The sequence below is a fragment of the Euprymna scolopes genome, chromosome 29 (assembly GCF_053919585.1).
Source record: "Euprymna scolopes isolate OS-2025 chromosome 29, ASM5391958v1, whole genome shotgun sequence".
NCBI lineage: Eukaryota > Metazoa > Mollusca > Cephalopoda > Sepiida > Sepiolidae > Euprymna > Euprymna scolopes.
The window spans coordinates 114,372,110-114,384,319 of NC_136510.1; the positions used below are offsets into that span (position 1 = coordinate 114,372,110).

The window sequence follows — 12,210 nt, forward strand, 5'->3', positions numbered from 1 at the left end:
TCAAGTGTTCTGGTGTGTAAGGATAGATTGAATATTATACCGGCTTGTTGAAAGAGATAATAGTTCAGTGTACACGTGTTGTAGTCAGTAGTAGTCAGGACAAAGCATTAGACTGTCCTGAGACGTTGATTAGATAGGCCGGTGAACGGAGAAAGACAGAGAAAAGTGTTCATGTATATATGTGTTGTAGAAGCGTGCATCCAGTAGGAGAGACGGTGGGCAAAGGATTAAAGTTCCATGGTAGGAAAGAAAGTATGTATGTGAAGATAGCCATGTTGGTTTATGGTACTCACATTAGCCGGGAACCAAAGGGCCCAAGCGGTGTTTGCTGAAAGCAGGGAGAAAGAAAGAGAGAGAGAGAGAGAGAGAGAGAGAGAGAGAGAGAGAGAGAGAGAGAGCTTGTTGCCGGTTTCACGTTTTATACATTCGGTCACATAACTGAGAGCTGGCTTGTGATAGGACAAGCCAGGAAGATGGTAGATGTAAATCTCTAGCTGCGAGATTTCGCCCCTGCCTGTTATTGTAGCGATTTTCAACTGCTACAGACGTGTTATGTTTTGGAAATTAATCACTGCAGAGACGATAAAAAAAGTTTAGTCAAGAATCACTTGCGACATCTCGATAACAATAACAATGATAATGATAATAACAGACTGTAGAGATCAGCAGAGACCATGAGGTGAGGGCACGCCATTAATATATCCACGTGGAAGCGACTGAGTGATAAAAATACGTAACTGAAGTTAAAACTGAAGGAATACAGCTTACACATTATTTGACGATCTGTCATTCTTCTTGGATAATACAAATTTTGAACATGCGTTGTCGCCATGTTACATTCATGGGTTATTATCAGAATGAAGACGACACAGAACTAAGTGTAATCGCAGCTTTATTGAGCAGTCAACTTACCATGAGAAGTGTAACGTGCATCCAGGAGATAAGCGCCCGCGTGTTTGCGTGTTGTGTGGGTACGTGGGAGAGACGGATGAGGGAAAAAAGACTTACCTCGAGACCAGCTCAGCGTTACCGACCAAAAATAGAAAAGAAAGACCAAGATGGCGACCGCCGTCTTTTGTAAAGTATGATATCTCGCAAAGTCACACGAATTCTCGGAATATGCAAATTTAGCCGGCCTAGAACGACGATAAAAGCGGGCGAGGGGAAAGACGTGGCGAGTGACGATTGAGTTGGCTGGGGAATCGTGTGGCTGTTGCTTCTTGTGCCGTGTTGAGGATATCTTACCGTGTTAAAGAGAGAGTCGGGCGCCATCTTGAATTTTTCCTTACACTTTTTCCTTACAAGAAGTCCTCCTCTTTTTATAGGAGAGTTATGTAGAAAGGGGGGAAGACAGTGGTGGGGATTCGGTTATATGTAATATGTTCCTGTTTCTCTGACTGTACTAACATGCAGAAATTCAAGTGTAATGTAAACAGATATCTCACTGCTCAACTCCCTACATAGTGTCCCTGTAGATTTGGTCCTTACGGCCAAGTGACACTATTGTTTGGGCTAAAATAGCAGTTAAGGGGGGGGTAATGTAATCGTCCACTCTAAAATCGAAACCATTAGGTAAAAAGAACAAATTTTTCTAAACGGTGAGAGTACAAAAATAAATAAATAAATAAAAAAAGATTTCATAACAAGTGATCAAAAAAAAAAAAAAAAAAATTAAAAAATAAAATAAAATAAAATGCGCCAAAATAATATATTTCAATTATTTCCAATTCCATTATAACGTCGTCTTGCAAAGTTTTGGGGAAAAATAACAATCAATGATAAAAAAATAAGCATTTATTTCTCCATTTATAAATTGTGCTCCAAAATATTGCAGTATCATATTTTATTTCATGATTTGGTAAAATGACATAGTATTTTTAATGTAAGGGAAAACAAGCTCTCCAAAAAGACACTCGGGAAGTAGGCAAAAATTGTCTTAGTATAGAAGAATTTCCTCTACATTGACTAAGGTTAAGAGTAGGACAGGGAGGCCATATAGCTTATTAATTAATTAATTAATTAATTTAAAAAAAAAATTGTTCTAAGGGTCAAACAACTGAGTGAATACTTGTTAAGAGTTATCGCCCTTATCGGAACTCTTCCACAGAATGAGAGAGACATGGTTTTATTTTGAAAATTTCTTTTAAACACAGAGAGCGATTCTTCGCTCGCGTCCAAAATTGTTGGAATATCAGCGAAATGGAAGTTCTTAATAAGTTAAAAGAGTCGAACAAAGGCCAGTTGAATTATGAAAGAAAAACAGATTTTGGTCGACTCAGTGTGAGTATGTCTACAATGTTTTATTTTTTTCAATTATGGCGCGATCGACATCGTGCAAGCAAGCATAATTGTCAGTCACTAAATCACGGCGTGAGTTTATTGAGAGAGATAACATTCTGTGTGGATATTAAAAATAATAATAATAAAAAATGTTGTTGTTAAATATTATGAGTAATCTTTTTGAGTTAAAATAAGCGTTAGTGCATTTTGTGAACTGGATGTCTTCAAATCCTAGTCCGAGAAATACGCATTTTGTATCGAGAAATACACAATTTAAATATGTAAACACGGGGTTTGTATTACTGTACACATAGATTCGAAAAAGTTGTCAAAAAACAAATATATAACAAATAAATGTTATCAAAGGTAAGATAAGTTACTTTTCTACCTAACTGGATATATTTTTCGTGCTTTTATTCAATGTAACATGTTTATTCAGCTCGAAAAACATACAGTGTTTTGTTTACCGATGTATTGGAAAATTCAAGATGGCGCCTCACTCTCTCTTTAACACGGTAAGTTTGGGAAACGGTGTTATAAATAAAAAGCTAGACAAAATACTATTAAAAACCCGCCGAATATGTGTCAAGCTATGTCACGGTAACGAGTTTTTAACAGTATTTTATCCAGTTTTTTTATTTATAACACCTTTTTCCAAACTTACCGTATTAAAGAGAGAGTCAGACGCCATCTTGAGTTTTCCAATACATCGGTAAACACTGTATGGTTTTCGAGCTGAATGAACATGTTACATTGAATAAAAACACGAAAAATATGTCCAGTTCGGTAGAAAAGTAACTTATCTTGCCTTTGATAACATTTATTTGTTATATCTTTGTTTTTTGACAACTTTTTCGAATCTCTGTACAGTAATACAAACCCGTAAACACGTAATGAATAGTTATTCAAAATGGTCATTTCATTTGGATAATAGTGGATAACTTCACATATTTATAGTGTATATTTCTCAATACAAAATGTGTGTTTCTCAATAAATTTTAACTCGAAAAGATGGTATTTTTTATGACCTAACCCAGCGTAGTATAAACACTCCTAATCTTCCTGTGTTAAGAACGGCTTTCGGAATAAACATTCCCAACTTTGAAAGCCGTTCTTAACATGGGGAGGTTGGGGGTGTTTATACTACGCTGGGTTAGGTTGTAAAAAAAATACCGAAAAGATTCCATATATAATAATATTTTACAAAAAAAAAAAAAAAAAAATTGGTACTTCTACATTTATAAATTGCAATTTCCACGAACTTACTCGGGTGTGCCTGGCAGATGACGGGAAGAATCGAAAACATTCGATGATAAGTTTTCTGGATATTGAGACATATTTTTTTTTCCAATGTACGAGGGGCGTGCAATAAGTAATACTCTTGGCCCACTTCCCATAGCAGTAGAGCAACGAAACTTGGCACAGTCTTTCTCTACATAGGAACCACTCAGAGTTATGCATTTCTCCCATCGTTTGATGTAGCTCTGGAGACCGTTTTTGTAGAACACCCTCCAACCACAACGTGACTTCAGAAATCAAGGCTGCATCATCTGGGAAACGCTTTCCTTTCAAAAACAACTTCATGGCTGGGAAGAGGTGAAAGTCAGAGGGTGCAAGGTCAGGAGAGTAGGGAGGATTTCATAACCACACACCCGTGCTTCTGATCTGGCGACATGCGAGTTGTGGACCGGAGCGTTGTCCTGCAGGAGGAGGGTACCTTTGCTGATCTTGCCCCGCCTCTTGATTTTGATAGCTTCCCTTAATTTCCTCAAAAGTGAAGCAATAATAGGCTCCTGTAATTGTGGTACCCTTTGCCAGGAAATCTGTCATCACTACTCCGTCCTGGTCCCAGAAGACTGTGAGCATGACCTTGCCAGCATAGGGCTGCACCCTTGCCTTCTTTGGAGGTGGTGAGTCCAAGTGCTTCCACTGCATTGACTGGGCTTTGGTCTCTGGATCATAGTGATGGACCCAGGTTTCATCCTGTGTAATCAATCTTTTGAAAAACTTTGACTCATCTTCTTGGCACATCTCCAAATTCATCCTCGAGCATTCGACGCATTCTCGCTTCTGGAATGGTGTGAGCAACCTGGAAATCCATCTGGCAGACACCTTATGCATATGCAAATGGTCATGAATGATAGTTTCCACAGACCTTGTACTAATCTTGACATTTTGGGCTATTTGGCGAATAGTAATGCGCCGATGTTCCAAAATGGCAGCCTCAACTTGATGGGCAGAAGGGGGGGGGGCGATCAGGTCTGGGAGCTGTTTCCACAAACTTCCGGCCATGTTTGAATTCATGATGCCAGCGTTTTACAAGGTCATATGATGGGGCATTATCACCATAAGTTTCTTTCATTTCATCAAAAGTTTCCTGTGGTGTGCCTCCTTTCGAATACAAAAACCGGATCACTCCTCGACATTCAACAGGCTCCATTTCACACCTGACTCAATTCAAAAACCTGTAAAACAGAAACCACAATTAGTTCAGAGCTGTAATTTGTCACATAACCCGTAGAGATATAAATCATTGCACATGCAAAATTTCAGCTAGATCAGACAACTGGTTCAGGAGCATTACTTATTGCACGCCCCTCGTATTACTTTATGAATTTCAGTGGTCGTCGCCATTCTTAACATGAGGAGGAGGGGTTGCTACAATGTGTGTGTGTTTTTAATAAGGCTCACCCGGTCATTCCCGTCATCTGCCAGGCACACCCGAGTAAGTTGGTGGAAATCGTGGGTTCATAAATACAGAAGTCCCCCCCCCCCCAAATTATTTTTTAGTACTAGTGCACTTATTGATTTGTGTTGAAATAATATTATTATTTAGAAAGCCATTCTTAACATGGGGAGAGGAGGGTGTTTTGTACCTATTCCGTACTTTAACCTTACAATTTAATAAAAACAGTTATTATAAAACTTTAAGTAAACTTGAAAATACTATTTAAAAAAAAATAGCGTGGATCAATAAGTGCACTAGCACCTATATTTCAAACCTACATAAAATTCTTGGTATTTGTGACCTGGCAGACCAAATAAAGACTTACAATTTAGAAGTTAAGATTTAAGAGCATTTGAGTGTGTTTCAAACAAATATCACATTTAAAATTGTCGCCGGCAAATAGTTATGATATTAAGGCCTTCATTTTTCGATGTAATACTTATAAATTCACTGGTCGCTACTTTGAATATTGTTGTTTACAAGTCAACCTGGTCTCGTTAATTTTTTGTGGGTGGGTGGATGGAAAGGATAATATTTTAGTCGAATTAGTTATCTTCCTTATAATTTTACCAAAAAACTTAAGGTGATTCTCCAATTTAATGAAAATATATATTTGCACAAAACTATATTTTATACGTACACGCTAGATTAATAATAATAATAAAAAAAGGCTGTGCACCCAAATTTATACAAATTCATCTAATATTTTTGCTTTTATAAAATAAAATCAACCCTCATGAAAATTTTGGAAGCCATTCTTAACATAAAGAGAGGTTTGGTGGTTTTGTTGACTGTTTACTTGCTTGAATTTAAGTTTCTAATAAGGCCGAAAAAGGTAAATGAGACATTTCATTCATAAATTTGATTTGGGTTTTTTGTACGGCAGGTGTCTTTCATTCTTTTTTTTTTTTTTTTTTATAAACGTTGTCGTATTCTAGTGAGTTTTGTTGTCAGTTGGGAAAGGAAGAAGAAAAATACTACTGCTGCTTGGATGAATAAGCAAACAAATCGTGGAAAGAAAAAAGACTTTTGTACTGGGCAAGAATGACAGGAAACGAGACATTGAGAGTTAAGAGGAGATAGTAAGAAGGAGCCCCCCCCCTTTTTTTGTTTACAAACTATTTTTGTTGTTATGGCAAAGATATAAATAAGCAGTGATATGGTGAAGCTGTTTAGTGGCAATGGATATCTGGTGGCGTGGCTGAAAAAATAAAGGTTGGTAGCAAGACTTCAGAAGGTGGATGTTGTAATGAAACTGCTCTCATTGTATCTGGAAGAGGATGCATTGCTCTCTCCTTCAAGATGGCTGAGAGTGTCCACTTAGATATTGAGAAGATAGATTTGGTTAAAGGAAGCATTCACGGATGGTGTATTCACGGCCTATAAAAAGTTGACCATGCTTAAGGCTTGTCAAACTAGTTTTTGTTATGAGGTTCCCTGATGCTATCTCTATTAAATTTCAGTAGGCACCAAAAAATTGAGACTCTGACCATGGGAGATCTAAGAGCAAGGGTACATTGACAAGGGACCAAAGTCACCATGTGGTCGTAGCTATGAATCCACCTACTGGTAAATCTGTAAACTGCTACAGATATGACTGTAAGGGTCACCTAGCGAGAGACTGCTAAAGATGTGGAATCCATTGCTACTGATGTGGTGAAGTTGGATGCTGGGTCGAGGACTATTTGGGAAATGAACAAGATGTAAATGACGCACTCCTGAAGATTATCATCTATGTTGATGCAATGCGTAGTATAGTGTTAATTGACATGCGATATTTGCATACAATAATAGATGTGATCCAGGAAGAGAGCAATGGTGGACATCATGACTATTGGAGGTGCATCTCCTGCATGCTGTGGCATGGGAAGTGGTCACGCTTTTCACAAATGAAAGCGACTATGTCAGAATCTATGTTTTGGTAGCACGTGGTAAACCGCAGGGGTTTGATCTGTTTTTCATGATCGATGTAATAAAAGCATTGGGAGATATCACTTTTGGACCTGCACATGTAATTTAGATTGCCGACGGGAAAGTCCTGACATGTGTGGCCATCTCTATCAGTGAAACTGACTTTACTGCCACATTTGATTATCAGAGATGGAAATGGGAAGATGATTGCGCAATGGAATGCCTGGATATCGAATGGTTGCAGAAATTTGACCAGAATTTGAGCAGGAACTGTGGGCATAGTTGGACAATGGTTGGCTCGTGCTATATCCAGAAGAAAGACTCTAATCCCCCAAAGGGTAATTCCATTGGTGGACGTGATGCAGCAGAATAAAGGCAAAGATGCAACCAGTGATGGACTATCGTGAACGTAACTATCACGTTGGCACGTTTATGGCGAATGCAGATCTTTGCGTTGCTAAGATGTGTGAATGGCAGCAAAAAAAGAAGCTATGTGTTACTGCTGGACCTCAGAAAAACATATCTTCAAGTATGAATCCATGAGACGCTGTGATCATATCAAACTGTGGAGATTGATGGGAAGAGATACTGTCTGGGGTTTGGATTAAATGTGGCTTGTCATCGTCAGCAGGATGCTATCGCAGGAGGAAGCTGTAGACTGCACAACATTAACTTACATTGATGAGTCTCAAGTTGGCTCAATTTGGACTAGAATGTACAGACCCGGAATGGCACATGTGTGCTAGAATTGACAATCTTAAGAGAACCTAGTGTCCTTTCCTAAAATGTCTACGCCAAGTCAACTATGAGTATCCTCATTTCTTCCACTAATTTCTGTCATTCATGTGCTACACACACACATGATCGTCTTCGAGCAAAATTGCGTAACTTTTGTTTCTATAATTAAAACTGTCCGTAATTTTCATTGATATTAAAGCTTTGTTAACACTTTTCTGAATAGTCTCCAAATTTTATTGACTAAAAGGTTGGAATGTCTGATATTATGCGAAAAATGGAAGAGCTAGTTAATTCCAAGTTTGTATATTTTCAGGACGACCTAAAAAACTGTACGTCACCCCCACTTCGAACGTTCAGTGGAGTTTTTCAATCAGATTTAATTGTAGAAGAAAAAGGAGAAAGTTCCGATGAAAGGTAAGATATTATTACAAACCATTCTTCCCCTTATTTTTTATTTTATTTTTTATTTTTACGCTCATTGATGTTTATAAAATATTAATATTTTTTAATCAAAATTTTAAAGTTAAGAAGTGAATAAAATGAAAATTATTTTTGAAATAAACATTTATTTTGTTTTGAATTATTCAAACTACTGTTCTGATCTTGATTTTTATTTTCAATGTTTTCATCAATGTAACCTCCGACCTTTTTCAGGGTGTATCTTGTCAAATGCAGGAATCTGCACAAAATTTTGAATGGAAACATTTATTTAATCCACAGAAGTAGCATACTTATGTTCCGTCAGTCATAATTGGTTAGAAGTTTTAAGTAATTGCAACGGTATTTTGAGTGTTGCATGCACTGGCAATCAAATCTTCAACCTCCAGAAGAGTGTAACTTTTACAACTGAATTTTATCAAATACTTTATCCACTATGCCACAGGTTCTTGTGAAGGTTGAGTTTACATTGACTAAAACATGAAAATAACACTCAAGATGAGAACAGTAGTTTGAAGAATCAAAATAATATGAATGATCAATTCTCATTTTAAAAAAATCACAAATGTAGACATTTATTTAAAGATTTAAAATCAATTTAGTTTTGATCATATATGTCCTATATCAGACATAGAATCTGTATTTTTTTTTTTTCATTTTCCTTCCTTAGACATGGTTTTATTAGAAATGTAAAGTTTGTGTCATTTTAAGCAGTGATTTTTCTTTTTTTTTTTTTTTTTAAATGTTCTGATCTGTTTAAATTAGAATTTATAATTTTTTTTTTTTTTTTTTTTTTTTTATAATTTATTAAAAGTCATTTTCACCCCAAACAAGGCATATTGTCACTCGGAACATAAGGGACTAGTATTTGGGATCATCTCTAATAGGAGACTAGGAGGCAGTTCAGCATCAAAATGACTAATCACATTACATTTAAATTTCTGCAGTTAGTACAGTTAAGGAAGCAAGAAACAGGTAGGGAATTCCAAAGTCTAGCAGTCCATGGGAAGAAACTATTAGAATAGACAGCTTTCCACATCTATGGACCTCAACAGTGAAAAAATATGATTTTGCTACCTTTTGGGTTAGTCAAGAGTATGTATGTCGAGGGGGCACAAGTGCTATGAGTTCATCAGAGCACCTATTAAAGTACTTGTAAAACGAGCATAGGGATTAAACATTGTGACGAGGGATAAGGGGTGGAGCTTGGCCGATAGTGTGGGACATTAGATATGAGACTTTGTTTTAGGACCCTGTCTAAGAAGGAGAGACTAGTAGTAGATGCACCAGCTCAAATGTGGCAACACTATTCTATACATGGGTGAATTGTGGCTTTGTGGAGGTATAGTATGCTCCTGGGTGTGAATAATTTTTTTAGTACGGTAGAGGGAGTTCACCTTCTTTACAGCAGCCTTGGCAATGTTTTCAATGTATTTGTTCCAATTCATGTTGCCTATAAATATTAAGCTGAAGAGTTTGAACAATGAATTTTCCTGTGTTATTTTGCCATGGCAATTGATGCTCACCCGTATTTTTTTATATGCTCATTTATTTTTTTTAAAGTATAAATATTTTTGAATTAGAATTTGTAAGAAGTCAATGCAATGCATATTTTCCTTTTTTTTTTTTTTCTTTTGGTTAAAATATTGATTTTTTTTTTTTAAAATTTTAAATCCACATACTTTCAACCATATATGTCTTCATCATGTATGGAATCAATTTGTATATTTTTGCTTTTCTTCTGTGCGGCATGATGTTGCAAAAAAATCGAAATCTATGTTGTCTTAAACAATTTTTTCTTTCTTCGAATGTTTTCATCAGGAAAATTGCATTGTGTAAGTTTGAATTAGAATTTGTAATTTAAGATGAAAAAAACCCAAAAAATACAAACCGATTCCATGCCTGATGAAGACGTGTATTGTTGAAACTAATGAATTTCGAATTTTTTTATGAATGTTTATTTAAAAAAACAATTCTGCGTTGTGTTGACTTAGTTTACAAATTCCAATTCAAATTGACACACCTTTTACATCACGAGGAAAAAAATCTAATATTTTTTGCAGGTTGAACTAATTAGGAGAGAGATTACATATTTAAAAAATAGTTTGTTTCTGAATTTTGAAGTATATTATTCGAACTCCTGTTCTCATTTTAAGTATCATTTTCACATTTTGGTCGATTTAACCTTCGACTTTCATCGGGTGTGTCCTGTCGAACTCTGCACAAGTTTTTGAACAGAACCCTTTAGTTAATTCACTCGATTAAAAAAAAAAAAAAATTGCTATTCTTTGTGTGTTATTTTCTAAAATTCCATCACAGAGATAAATCCAATTTGAGGGCATAATCCAAAAGAAGATACAATTTTTTCACAAGAAAATTCCATCAAAATTGCTCCTAAATTAGAGAAATGATGTACAAATTACTGAATTTCTTCTTGTGAATTGGTCCAGGTTTTCAATCATTTTTTCTAAAAAAAAAATATCGGGTATTTTACAATATAGACAACAAAACAGAAAGGTGGTTAAAATGAAAAGTATACAACAAATAAATGTTACCAAATGCAAGATAAGTTACTCTTCTACCTACCTGGATAAGTTTCTTTGTGCTTTAACTTAAAGCGTTTTTATGGTTCAAAAGAATTTGTGTTCACTTCATTCAGTTAGAACGGAAAATGATCATGGCTTCCATGAACCATTGATACTTGCTGAAAAATAAAAAAAATTAAACAAAAACTAGTAGAAACCCAAAATATGTCACCGTGGCATTTATTGGGTGGATTTCTAACAGTATTTTGTTTAATTTTTGAGCGATTATTGAGACTTCCCCAATTAACATCTCATGTTACCCATTTTTTTTATTCTCACTTAAAATTCAACACTAGTTGTATTTCAAATTGAATAAATGCTTTCAATTAAGTTAAAATACAAAAAAAGAAACTTGTGGGAAGTAGAAGAGTAACTTGCCTTTGGTAATATTTGTTATATATTTATGCTTTGATCGTTTTTTTTTTTTTGTTTTTCTGTTGTCTATATGGCAAAATGCCTCAAAACATCAATTTTGGACACCAGAGTTTATAATTTTAATTCGTATAAGGTTTGGACTCCATTTATTGAGATTGTTATAATCAATGTGATTAAATAACAATGACCTAAAAACAAAAACAAAAATCAACTGGGAATGCTATTCACAGAGATATTACAAAATATTAAGAGAGTGTTGCAATGAACATGAGAAGTTTTTTTTACAATACAAACAATACATTGTCATTGATGTGTAAGGTTTATAGATCCATGCTAAGTGGGGAGTTGTGTAGCAAGATATTTGTTTACATTAAGAGAAATACGTACATGGCTGAGAGAGATGGGTGACTTGTTGAGTTAATTATAAATTACTAGCAGGAGACGTTAACTGGCGTTGCCTGGTGGAAGCATGACAGATCAATCGTTACTGACGGCCATGGCCCAAATGAAATAATCTGGCATCCACTGCCAAGCATTGGTTTCCAGTGGGAGCTAGTAAAAGCCACTGTCTGTGATTGTCAACACTGTTGGTTAGTGGGGATTAATGTTGGTTTGGGTCGATAATCTGTAAGGTACTTGTTGATTATATAGAAATCATTTATTAACTATTTAGATTTAGTGAAAACAGACGTAGATAACTGCCTTATACGAAACACAGTATATTTCAAGTCGACCAGTTTTTTTCTTCATACTGCAAGCATTATTTTCTAAAATTATCTGTAACACATCTTCTAAATAATAAAATTCTCCACAGAAATTAAAAATGGTAAGAAAACAAATATATAACAAATAAGTGTTTCAATAGTCAATATAATGTATGTTGAAACCCACCTGCATAATATTATTGTTTTAACTTCTATTAAACCAATGGATCAATGTGCACTGATTGTTCAATCAGCAAAGGGTGTTTAATCTGAAAGCTGCTCTTAACATGGAGAGGTTAAAAATAAGAAAATGCCTTTGTGAATAAACACCTCTAAACCTCCCCATGCTGTGTTTACATGTTGCCCAGATGTGGCTACAGTATTCCATGTTGGGATGTATTTGGCACTTATACAGATCAAGAATTGCATCGGCAGTGAGATATCTACTGGA

At 35.6% G+C, this 12,210-nt stretch overlaps 1 protein-coding gene across 1 annotated transcript in view; it reads left to right on the top strand.

The window, feature by feature from the left end:
* Nucleotides 1-2,090: 2,090 nt before the first annotated feature.
* LOC145252826 (uncharacterized) overlaps nt 2,091-12,210 on the top strand; it is a 64,588-nt gene continuing 54,468 nt past the window's right edge. The window contains exons 1-2 of the mRNA XM_080112799.1: nt 2,091-2,280; nt 7,971-8,071. Of these exons, the coding sequence (XP_079968925.1) occupies nt 2,200-2,280; nt 7,971-8,071 (182 nt within the window). The 5' untranslated portion in view covers nt 2,091-2,199. The remainder of the gene's footprint in view (nt 2,281-7,970; nt 8,072-12,210) is intronic.